Genomic DNA, 12,271 nt, shown 5'->3' with positions numbered 1-12,271 from the left:
GGGTAAATGTATTTTATACATTTTAAAATGGGGGACCAGTACGGAGAAAAAATGTATGAAATGTATGCTCTGGATAAGAGCGTCTGCTAAATGACTAAAATGTAAATGTAAAAATGTAAAATAAGGCTGTAACGTGACAAAACGTAGAAAAAGTTAAGGGGTCTGAATACTTTCCGAATGTGTGGTTATGGATGTGGGTATGCAGACCCGCGAGCCACTGCGGCCCCTTATGATGAGTAGATTTTTTGTGGCCCCGACTCCCATCAAAGTTGCCCATACCTGATCTAGTGTATCTCTTTCTGTCAGTTATAACAGATCTACTCGGCTTGAAATATACGGGCTGAAAGGAACCACAAAGCCCCACTTTCAGCCTGATTATACCTGTTTTATAAAATATAACCAGGAGATTTAGGATGGGGCAAGTCTGTTTTGCTGGACTTCTTTTCTTTGCCCCTCGCAAGCATGAATTTCAGCTGGAAGCAATTTGAGGGATGATCCGTGTACATAGTATTGTGATGAGGTTCTGAGAGGGTGACCGAGTGGATGTCCATTGAAAACTGGTTAAAACAATTGATTTGGCCAACAAATGAAGAGGGCTAATGAAACAATCAACACCTGCACCCCTCTTGGAACCCTGGCTTTATCTCTGCGTCCATAACAACAGATGTGGATGACTGACCCCCACCTCCAACCCACCGCAACCTGTAACTCCCCCCCCCAGCCCATTCAGGCCTGCACGGCCCAATTGGAAACTGCTTGAGACAGAATCAGGGAAGAAAAATAGCCAAATCCCCCACCCTGGGTTAACACAAAGGAGACTGGAATGCAAGGAGTTAATCCGTTAGGGTCTCTCTGCAAACAAAGGACAGGCCTCCAGACAAAGGTTGAGGGAGTGGGAGCAGAGGGGGAGGGGTTGGCTTTCCCTTACCATCTGGACCCTTTGTTTGGGGGAGGAGGTTGGTGAAGGGGGAGGTATCCTGGTGAAGGGGGGAGGGGTCCAGTGAGCCTCCCCATCCAGTGCTGCAGCCCCAGACAGACAACCCAGCTAGCACATAACATTCTGAGAACCATATGTTTCTTAGAACGTGGTTGTCCTATGGTTATTTTGCCAACAACCATCCATTTACATTTACGTCATTTAGCAGACGCTCTTATCCAGAGCGACTTACAAATTGGTAAAAAAAAAATTTTAGAAGGATTTAGAAGGATTACTATATCCTATCCCAGGTATTCCTTAAAGAGGTGGGGTTTCAGGTGTCTACGGAAGGTGGTGATTGACTCCGCTGTCCTGGTGTCGTGAGGGAGCTTGTTCCACCATTGGGGTGCCAGAGCAGCGAACAGTTTTGACTGGGCTGAGCGGGAACTGTGCTTCCTCAGAGGTAGGGAGGCGAGCAGGCCAGAGGTGGATGAACGCAGTGCCCTTGTTTGGGTGTAGGGCCTGATCAGAGCCTGAAGGTACGGAGGTGCCGTTCCCCTCACAGCTCCGTAGGCAAGCACCATGGTCTTGTAGCACCATCCCACAACTTTCTGGAAATGGTGCAGAATAATTTCTTGGCTTTGTAATATTCTCAGCACATTTAAGGCACTTGAAAAAAAAAACGATTTTCTTGGTATTTCATTAATTTAACAGTGCTAGAGGGGTCACTACAGACCTGGGTTCGATCCCGGGCTGTATCACAACCGGCTGTGATCGGGAGTCCCATAGGGTGGCGCACAATTGGCCCAGTATCGTCTGGGTTAGGGGAGGGTTTGGCCAGGGTAAATAAGAATTTGTTCTTAAAACCTCTCTGGGCTAGGCGGGACGAATTCGTCCCACCTACGTAACAGCCACTTGAAGCCTGTGGCGCAATTTTCAAAACCTTCAAAATCCTATTACTTCAATTTCTCAAACATATGACTATTTTACAGCTATTTAAAGACAAGACTCTCGTTAATCTAACCACACTGTCCGATTTCAAAAAGGCTTTACAACGAAAGCAAAACATTAGATTATGTCAGCAGAGTACCAAGCCAGAAATAATCAGACACCCATTTTTCAAGCTAGCATATAATGTCACAAAAACCCAGAAGACAGCTAAATGCAGCACTCACCTTTGATGATCTTCATCAGATGACAACCCTAGGACATTATGTTATACAATACATGCATGTTTTGTTCAATCAAGTTCATATTTATATCAAAAACCAGCTTTTTACATTAGCATGTGACGTTCAGAACTAGCATACCCCCGCAAACTTCCGGGGAATTCGCTAACATTTTACTAAATTACTCACGATAAATGTTCACAAAAAGCATAACAATTATTTTAAGAATTATAGATACAGACCTCCTCTATGCACTCGATATGTCCGATTTTAAAATAGCTTTTTGGTGAAAGCACATTTTGCAATATTCTAAGTACATAGCCCAGGCATCACGGGCTAGCTATTTAGACACCCGGCAAGTTTAGCACTCACCATAATCATATTTACTATTATAAAAGTTTGATTACCTTTTGTTGTCTTCGTCAGAATGCACTCCCAGGACTGCTACTTCAATAACAAATGTTGGTTTGGTCCAAAATAATCCATCGTTATATCCGAATAGCGGCGTTTTGTTCGTGCGTTCCAGACACTATCCGAAATGGTAAAGAAGGGTCGAGCGCGTGGCGCAATTCGTGACAAAAAAATTCTAAATATTCCATTACCGTACTTCGAAGCATGTCAACCGCTGTTTAAAATCAATTTTTACGCCATTTTTCTCGTAGAAAAGCGATAATATTCCGACAGGGAATCTCCTTTTCGGCAAACAGAGGAAAAAAATCACAAAGGCGGGGGCGGTCGGGTCACGCGCCTAAGCACAGAGTCCCTTGATCGGCCACTTGAGAAAGGCGATAATGTGTTTCAGCCTGGGATGACGACATTCAGGTTTTTCCCGGGCTCTGAGTGCCTATGGACGACGTAGGAAGTGTCACGTTAGCGCAGAGATCCTTAGTAAAAGATAGAGATGGAAAAGAAGTTCAAGAAATGGTCAGACAGGCCACTTCCTGTAAAGGAATCTCTCAGGTTTTGACCTGCCATTTGAGTTCTGTTATACTCACAGACACCATTCAAACAGTTTTAGAAACTTTAGGGTGTTTTCTATCCATATGTAATAAGTATATGCATATTCTAGTTACTGGGTAGGAGTGGTAACCAGATTAAATCGGGTATGTTTTTTATCCAGCCGTGTCAATACTGCCCCCTAGCCCTAACAGGTTCGGACTTGCCTCGTTAAATGAAGGTTAAATTAAAAAAAATGACATTGCCATCGATAAAATGCAATTGTGTTCATTGTCCGTCGCTTATGCCTTTCCATACCATAACCCCTCCGCCACCATGGGGCTCTCTGTTCACAACGTTGACATCAGCAAACTGCTCGCCCACACGACGCCATACCTTCGGTCTGCCATCTGCCCAGTATCATTAAAACCGGAATTTATCTGTGAAGAGCACACTTCTCCAGCGTGCCAGTACGACGCCAAACTGCAGTCAGGTCAAGTCCCTAGTGAGGACGAAGAGCACACAGATGAGCTTCCCTGAGATGTTTCTGACAGTTTGTGCAGAAATTCTTTGGTTGTGCAAACCCAGTTTACTGGTCTGACGATCCTGCAGGTGAAGAAGCCGGATGTGGAAGTCCTGGGCTGGCATGGTTACACGTGGTCTGCGGTTGGACATACTGCCAAATTCTCTAAAACGTTGTTGGAGGCAGCTTATGCTAGAAAAATTAACATAAAATTATCTGGCAACAGCCCTGATAGACATTCTTGCAGTCAGCATTCCAATTACCCGCTCCTTAAAAACTTGAGATATCAGTGGCATTGTGTTGTGTGACAAAACTACACATTTTAGAGTGGCTTTTTATTGTCCCTTGCACAAGGTACACCTGTGTAATGACCATGTTGTTTAATCAGCTTCTTGATATGCACACCTGTCAGTTGGATGGATGAATTATCTTGGAAAAGGAAAACGGCTCAATAAAAGGGATGTAAACAATTTTCTGCACAACATTTGAGAGAAATAAACTTTTTATGCTTATGGACAATTTCTAGGATCTTTTTTTTCAACTCTTGTGAAGTGTGTTCAGGTGTGTTGTCGCAGCCACTAATCTTGGCCACACCTGATCTTAATGAGCGCTTGTTTAGTTTGAAATGGGGTCTGTTTGAATATACAAAAATGTAACAGCTTTGTATATGTTAAAAACATGGCATGCTAACTCTATCCTGGTGGCGCAGTGGACTAATTCCATGGATAGAGAACAGAAGATTATAGCTATCTCACTGATAAAAAAAGGAATGTGTTTCCACGATTAATGCCTTAGGAAATGAATGTCAATGTGTCCTATACAGTAGCAGTGCTTGGAATTCAAAAAAGTTAACCGAGAATATGCTAGCAGTGTTATTAAAACACTTTCAGAGCGTCAATAAAACCTCCCAGGAAAACTTAAGGAACTGGAGTAAAATGCTCTCTGAACCTCCCTGCAACCGAAAAACTATTTTCTATAAAAATAACAGTAAAATTGAACGTTTTTTAAACAGTCAGAAAACATGGCTTCGTTACCACAACCAATACGAAACCCAAATACATGCGTTCCCACAACTTCCAAGGAACCAAATGTGCTAGCTGGGAACCCTCCACTGGGGCCCTGCTCAGATAATAACCTGCCTACTCTCCAACTGCTCACACACACACACACACACACACACACACACACACACACACACACACGAGGCTCCCTCAAACCATGTCTCAGCACATCAACAAACCCTGAGACTTCACAACTTCTCTAGAGGGTTAGGCAACGTGAAAGTAAACTTTGTCTAAAAAAGGTATGTTTGTATATGTCAATCTGTCTGCATCTCTGGTAGCTTTTCAAGTGAAATCTGTCAGACGGAGGGAACACATACTCTCTTAAGGGCCATTATGAGCTGTGTAAACATGCTTCACAATTAAAGCATGTTGGCGATTCAGGGAGAAGAATACAGCTGAAAGACCCCTGTTCAGAGATTGAGGGTAGAGGGGCTTTTCAGGATGAGCAGCGCAGGACAAACAAAGACTGCCTGTGAACTCACTCCCTCTCTCTCCCAGTCTCTCTCTCTTTCCTTCAATCTCTCTCTGTCTCTTCATCTGTCAACTGGAGGAGAACCCAGGCATGGGCGTTTCCTTCTCATCCAGTGAGACAGAGAGAAATACGTGTCAGCCTGTCAGTCCAGAGGCAGACCGCTTCCAGATAGCAAATACACTGAAGTATTTTTTTGGCATTAACACCTCTGACAGGTCGACTAAAACAAATACAGCACAAGCTGGTTCTACGAATATCATGGACAGAGATCATAATGAGTTAGATGTTTTTTTTACTCTGGCCAGAAACTATGAAAGCTATTTACAGTATAACAGGTATACAGTCGTGGCCAAAAGTTTTGAGAGTGACACAAATATTAATTTTCAAAGTCTGCTGCCTCAGTTTGTACGATGGCAATTTGCATATACTCCAGAATGTTATGAAGAGTGATCAGATGAATTGCAATTAATTGCAAAGTCCCTCTTTGCCATGCAAATGAACTGAATTCCCCCCAAAACATTTCCACTGCATTTCAGCCCTGCCACAAAAGGACCAGCTGACATCATGTCAGTGATTCTCTCGTTAACTTCTTTGGGATAGGGGGCGGTATTTTGACGTCCGGATGAAAAGCGTGCCCAAAGTAAACTGCCTGCTACTCCGGCCCAGAAGCTAGGATATGCATATAATTGGAAGATTTGGATAGAACACTCTAAAGTTTGTAAAACTGTTAAAATTATGTCTGTGTTTAACAGAACTTATTTGGCAGGCGAAACCCAGAGGACCATTTTTGGGGGGAGTTCACTGTTTTCAATGGGTTTCTATGGGAAACTAGATTTATGAGGCACCTGGTTGCAGTTCCTATGGCTTCCACTAGATGTCAACAGTCTTTAGAAATTGGTTGATGTTTTTCCTTTCAGAAATGAAGAAGTACGGCTATTCAGAACGAGTGTCAAGCCAAGTGGACTCTTTTGTTTGGGGCACGCGACCTGTAGCTCGCTCCACTTTGATTTTATCCGCTATATTTAGGATACCCAAGGATGGATTAGGAAAGTTGTTTGACATGTTTGGACAAAGTTTACAGGTAACTTATTAGATCATTTGTAGTCATGTTGGGCGAGTTGGAACCGGTGTTTTTCCTGAATCAAACGTTCTGGGACATATTGGAGTGCCACCAGAAGAAGATCTTATTATTTCTGACTTTTGTGTCGCCACCTGCCTGGTTGAAAATTATTGTTATGCATTTGTATGATGGGGTACTGTCCTCAGATAATCGCATGGTTTGCTTTCGCTGTAAAGCCTTTTTGAAATCTGACACTGCGGCTGGATTAACAAGAAGTTAAGCTTTATTTTGACATATTGCATGTATATTTTCAAGAATGTTAAATATTTACAATTCTGTTTGAATTTGGCGCCCTGCACTTTCACTGGATGTTGGTCAGGTGGGACGCTAGAGAGGTTAAAGTAATACTGACTATGCTCCAATTTGAGGGAAATGGAACTTATTTGAATTGGGTTCCATTTTATTATCAGGGCAAGTTCATCATCCAGTGAAGAGAGTACAGTGAAACCACAGCACTGACATCAGAAGACATTGCGTTTAGCATTCCCCAGAAATTACCTCCTCACTCCTACACATTCTTTCATGTCATTATGTGTGCTTTCATGTCGTGAATAAATTGCAGCTGAGAGTGTGTTTACAGTGTGTGGTGTTAAATGGGCATCTTTGTAAAATCGCTCTGGATTAGAATGTCTGCTAAATGACTCAAATGTCAAATGTACAAAGACAGTGCACGTACCACCACCATGAGTGTAGGAATCCAGGGGGCTCCCCCAGTGTAATGTTCTTCTCCCATCGGATCTAGAAGAGAGGAGGAAGATAGTGGCGAGACAGAGAGTGAAACAAAGAGGGAGCGAGAGTTATTAAGACTCCACTGCATGTGCATCCATAATGCATAAAACATCACATCTCACTCCACTTCCACCTCAGACAGACACACAGTAAGAATGGAGTGCAGAGTGTGTGGTTCTGACTCCAAAAACATCTTAGGAGCAGCTCCTCACGCTTCAAACACCTACTCCCCATATCTGGTCACTGAGATAAGATCAACCCAGAGATTGCTAGCTACCACACTCAGCCCTATTATGACTGTCTGTGGCCACTGTGTAAGCTTCAGTATATTGCAGGTACTGTACGTAGCCTCCCTTGTGTACCAAGGTTTCTCCGCCTCTCATCTTATAAGTAGGACCCAGGGTTCTTGCCTTTGTGACTTGACCAGGAAAATATAATATAACTAGGGCCAGGACCTTTTCTTGGTCAGGGTCACATGATCGGGGAACAACTCATACAAGTGAGCCTTAAAACGTGGCATGTAATAGAGGCTACCTGCAATGCACTGTAGTTCTAAGGCATATGTCTTGTGATCTACACTATATTGTAGGTGGATAATCTCCTATAAACCCCACAGCTGGTGGATGAGACTGAGTTGTGTGTGGGCCAGTAGAGGCTGTTTTAGGAGGTGTTCAGCTGTGCAGGGGAGCGGGCTGTGGGGACTGACTGTGTCCCCGGGGCACAGGGTCGTGTGCAGGGGGAGGATGGGAGGTTAATTGAGAGGCAGAGGCAGTAGGAGAGTCCAGGCGATAGCTCTCATTAGGTGCACTGAGCAGGTGTGTTTTTCTTCAGCGTACCTGTGGGGACTGAATTTCCTTATCTGCTCAGGGAGGGTGGGGGGAGAGGAGGGTTGGAATGGGACGGGATGAACATGCTTTGGAGAGGTCCTGAGACTGACAGGTCTATATTAATGTAGTAATTGAATTGGAGTGACGTGGCTGACTGTAAAACTGTTGACATCTATTTGATGAAAATAGACAATATAGTTGGAAGTATCGTTACCAGGATAAGTTATAAAAGCATTTTATTTTTAATATTGTTTACTTACTCTTAGCCTATGAAGGACAAGCGGAGTACCAATGGTTTGAAAACATCCCTGATCAGCATCTCTGCATTATACTTTGTATGAGATTTCATACATTCAAGACACAACTACAGTACAAGAAAATTACCTTGACCCTGGCCTCTGCATGCATGTCTCATGGACTTTGTGAGGAGCGGTGTCTTCCTCCCATTGCCTGTGACCCATAACTTAACCCCTATCCAGCAGCACACCATTAACACTCCATCTCAGGGAGGAGATTCACCCAGGAGGGTTCTGCTATCAGAACCTCACTTCAGCCCTGCTACTTAAAGTGGAACTGACAGCATTTTAGCAACATTAAAATCTGTTCATATACACTCCCAGGAAGATGTTTTTTTTTTTTTTACATTTTCTGACAAGCGTGTTTGGGAATTATGTATACTAATGCATTTGTGAAAATTCTATAGCAATATAGTGTGGGAAAGTGGCTGTGCGCTTGGACAATTAATAGACACTACAGTAAACAAAACCTAATAAAAACATTGTCTCGTCCAGGACCAGAATCTGCGCAGAGGTACAGTAGGCCTACACGCAAACAAGCCATTTGGCACAAGGGACCTGCCATCATTCACTTTGAACTGGACTGTGTGTTTACAGGCAGTTGCAACAGCGTGACTTTAGATCATTAGAACACATTCATCAAAAGCCATAAAATACACTTGAATGGATTTCTGCAAATATGTAGCTAAATACCACAGGAGTCACCTAAAACCCTCAAACGTTTACAGATGCACAATGGAGAGCATCCTGTCAGGCTGTATCACTGCCTGGTACGGCAACTGCACCGCCCGCAACCGCAGGGCTCTCCAGAGGGTGGTGCGTTCTGCCCAACGCATCACCAGGGGCAAACTACCTGCCCTCCAGGACACCTACAGCACCCGATGTCACAGGAAGGCCGAAAAGATCACCAAGGAAACAACCACCCGAGCCACTGCCTGTTAACCCTGCTATCATCAAGAAGGCGAGGGCAGTACAGGTGCATCAAAGCTAGGACCGAGAGACTGAAAAACAGATTCTATCTCAAGGCCATCAGACTTAAATAGCCATCACTAGCACATTAAAGGCTGCTGCCTATATACATAGACTTGAAATCACTGGCTACTTTAATAAATGAACACTAGTCACTTCAATAATGTTTACATATTTTGTATTACTCAACTCATTTGTACATACTGTATCTTAGTCTATGCCATTCTGACATTGCTCATCCATATATTTATATATTCTTAATTCCATTCCTTTACTTAGACTTGTGTGTATATGTTGGGAAATTGTTAGATATTACGTGTTAGATATTACTGCACTGTTGGAGCAAGAAACACAAGCATTTTGCTACACCCGCAATGACATCTGCTAAACACGTGTATGTGACCAATAAAATTCGATTTGAGTCCTCTTACATTTGGGAACTTTACAGTCCTATTGATCAAACAACAATGAAAAAGGTTGACTATATTTCCCTATATGCACATCAACATCTAATGCTAGCCAGAGCAAGATGAGCTAAAATCTAACAAAAGAACATTAGATAAACCCTCTCAAACTTTTTCAGCTATACTGAACAAAAATATAAAACGCAACAATTTCAAAGATTTTACTGAGCTACAGTTAAGGAAATCAGTCAATTGAAATACATTCATTAGGCCCTAATTTATGGATTTTACATGACTGGGCAGGGGCGCACTGGGGAGCCAGGCCCAGCCAATCAAAATTAGTTTTTCCCCACAAAAGGACCTTATTACACACAGATCAGCTGTCCCGGTTGCTGGTCTCAGACGATCCCGCAGGTGAAGAAGCCGGATGTGGAGTTCCTGGGCTGGTGTGGTTACAAGTGGTCTGCGGTTGTGAGGCCGGTTGGACATACTGTCAAATTCTCTAATATGATGTTGGAGGTGGTTTATGGTAGAGAAATTAAAATTAAATTATCTGGCAACAGCTCTGGTGGACAATTGCATGCTCCCTCAACAATTGAGACATCTGTGGCATTGTGTTGTGTGAACAACCTGCACATTTTAAAAGTGGCCCATTATTGTCCCCAGCACAAGGTGCACCTGTGCAATGATCATGCTGTTCAATCAGCTTATTGATATTCCACACCTGTCAGGTGTATGGATTATCTTGGCAAAGAAGAACTGCTCACTAACAGGGATGTAAATAAATGTGACCCGTTTCAGGAAACTAGGCAGATGTCGCAAGTCATGCCATTTTGGGGCAGAAATGCCTTCTGGAACATGTGAACTTTCCTGTGCCTTAATAACAAACTTGTATGACATCTGTAAATAAGAATATAACATTGATAAATTACGAGCCTTGTTGGTTAAACCAAAGAAAAAGTGAGCAACCTTCCCACTAGCCATGATTGGCTGAGATAATGAGTGGGCTGGACATACCGAGTTCGGATTGGTCTGCCATATAGAAAGCTTCTGTCTATTTGAGCTGGTCAGTCTGTGTTGGTAATCCTGTCGAACGCAGCTTTTTTAATGTATCGTGTAGTGGAGCTGCATAAGTGTTATTCTCCACTTTCTGGAAGATCGAGTTTTGAAATAGTGGAATTAGAGTATGAGAGTTAAAGAGATGGAGAAAACACCGGTCTCTGGATTACATCTTCAAACAAAGGGCAACCGTGACATGGCATCTGTTACAGGGAGACGTGTCCATCATGCATGATGATGTATACGGGTAAGATAGTCTAGCGAGATACATTTTCAGATATTACACGTTTCAAATTTTGACAGAAAGTAGTTTAATTTCAAGCTAAAGTGTACTGTTAGCTAGCTAACGTTAGCTGGCTGGCTCCCTAGCTAACGTTATGTGTATGACATTATTCGTATCCCAGAACCGTTTGTTTTGCTAGAGCCTAATGTTAGCTAGCTGACATTGAACCTGGTTTGACATTGAACCCAGCAGATTCATGCAGGGTAGTAACGACATGATTTGGCACTATGTTCATTGTTGTTTAACTAGCTAACGTTACGTGTGTGAGCTTACACGTTGTTTACCTAGCTACATGTTTTAAGCTAAAGGGTACAACACCCGTTGAATATGGCCGGTGTCAGTAAACGTCGGCAAAAAAAGAGTAATGAAATTGTTGCCAGCAGAGCTGGTTAGGCTGTTCATGTTATCCAGAGGTAAAGAAATCATCGGCCAGAGCGCCAAGTGTGCGCTTTAAACGCTCCAAGAGCGAAACGAGATGTGTGGGGCTAAAGCTTAAGAGGGTGTAAACTATGCTGAATGAGTGTAGACAACAAAGAAGAGCTCTTCACTAGATACTAAAATATTCAAAGGCCATTTTCTCAAAAGTAAGTTTACAAGTTTATCAACTTTCAAAAAGTCTCAACTTTTATCCAATGTAAAAAACACAAATTCAAATTTTGCTACACAAGACCAAATCAAGGTTGTGAGTCAAACATGTAAACAAAATAAGAGAAAAAAGCTTTTTGTGAGAGTACGGAAAATTCCCTGGGATTTGTTTTTCAGCTCATGAAACCAAAAGTTTTTGCGCTTATATTTTTGTTCAGTATAGTTAACCATCGAAATTGCACCGATAAACAATGGGGAATAGCCTGCTCGTCCTTCTGTAGCCTGCCTGCCACTGCATGCGTTGTCCCAACCAAGCACCAAAACTAGCTGGCTAAAGTTGGCTAGCTTGCTAGCTAGCTACTTCCAGATACAAATGAGAATACCTCACTGACCATTTTACTCGCGCTAGCAGAGCTGGTTAGGCTGCTTACATGTTCTATAGAGCAATCGTGACTATTAACTGTTACTTTTTTCCCTAAGTTTTACTGACACCGGTCTATTTATCCATTTAAGAATAAGGCTGTAATGAAGGGCCTCCCGGGTGGCGCAGCGGTCTAAGGCACTCCATCGCAGTGTCTGAGGCATTACTACAGCCCCAGGTTTGATCCCAGGCTGTGTCACAGCCGGCCGTGACCAGGAGACCCATGAGGCAGCGTACAATTGGCCCAGCATCGTCCGGGTTGGGAAGGGTATGGCCGGCCGGGATTTCCTTGTCCCATCGTGCTCTAGCGACTCCTTGTGGCGGGCCGGGCGACAGCAAGGTGACCTCGGTTGCCAGCTGGACGATGTTTCCTCCGACACACTGGTGCGGCTGGCATCCGTGTGTCAGTGCGGCTTGGAAGGGTCGTGTTTCGGAGGACGCATGGCTCTCGACCTTCGCCTCTCCCGAGTCCGTAGTGGAGTTGAAGTGACGGGACAA

The 12,271-nt window shown here is 43.4% G+C and overlaps 1 protein-coding gene across 2 annotated transcripts in view; it reads right to left on the bottom strand.

Moving 5' to 3' along the window:
• Positions 1 to 12,271, bottom strand: part of ssbp4 (single stranded DNA binding protein 4) — a 119,502-nt gene that overhangs the window by 77,180 nt on the left and 30,051 nt on the right. For both annotated transcript variants that reach the window (XM_014169744.2, XM_014169743.2), the window contains exon 3: positions 6,877 to 6,938. In XM_014169744.2, the coding sequence (XP_014025219.1) occupies positions 6,877 to 6,938 (62 nt within the window). The remainder of the gene's footprint in view (positions 1 to 6,876; positions 6,939 to 12,271) is intronic.

Source organism: Salmo salar, chromosome ssa23, assembly GCF_905237065.1.
Source record: "Salmo salar chromosome ssa23, Ssal_v3.1, whole genome shotgun sequence".
In the NCBI taxonomy this organism is placed as follows: Eukaryota; Metazoa; Chordata; class Actinopteri; order Salmoniformes; family Salmonidae; genus Salmo; species Salmo salar.
The sequence above is the reverse complement of the archived record's forward strand: the minus strand, read 5'-3'. Positions and strand labels throughout refer to the sequence as shown.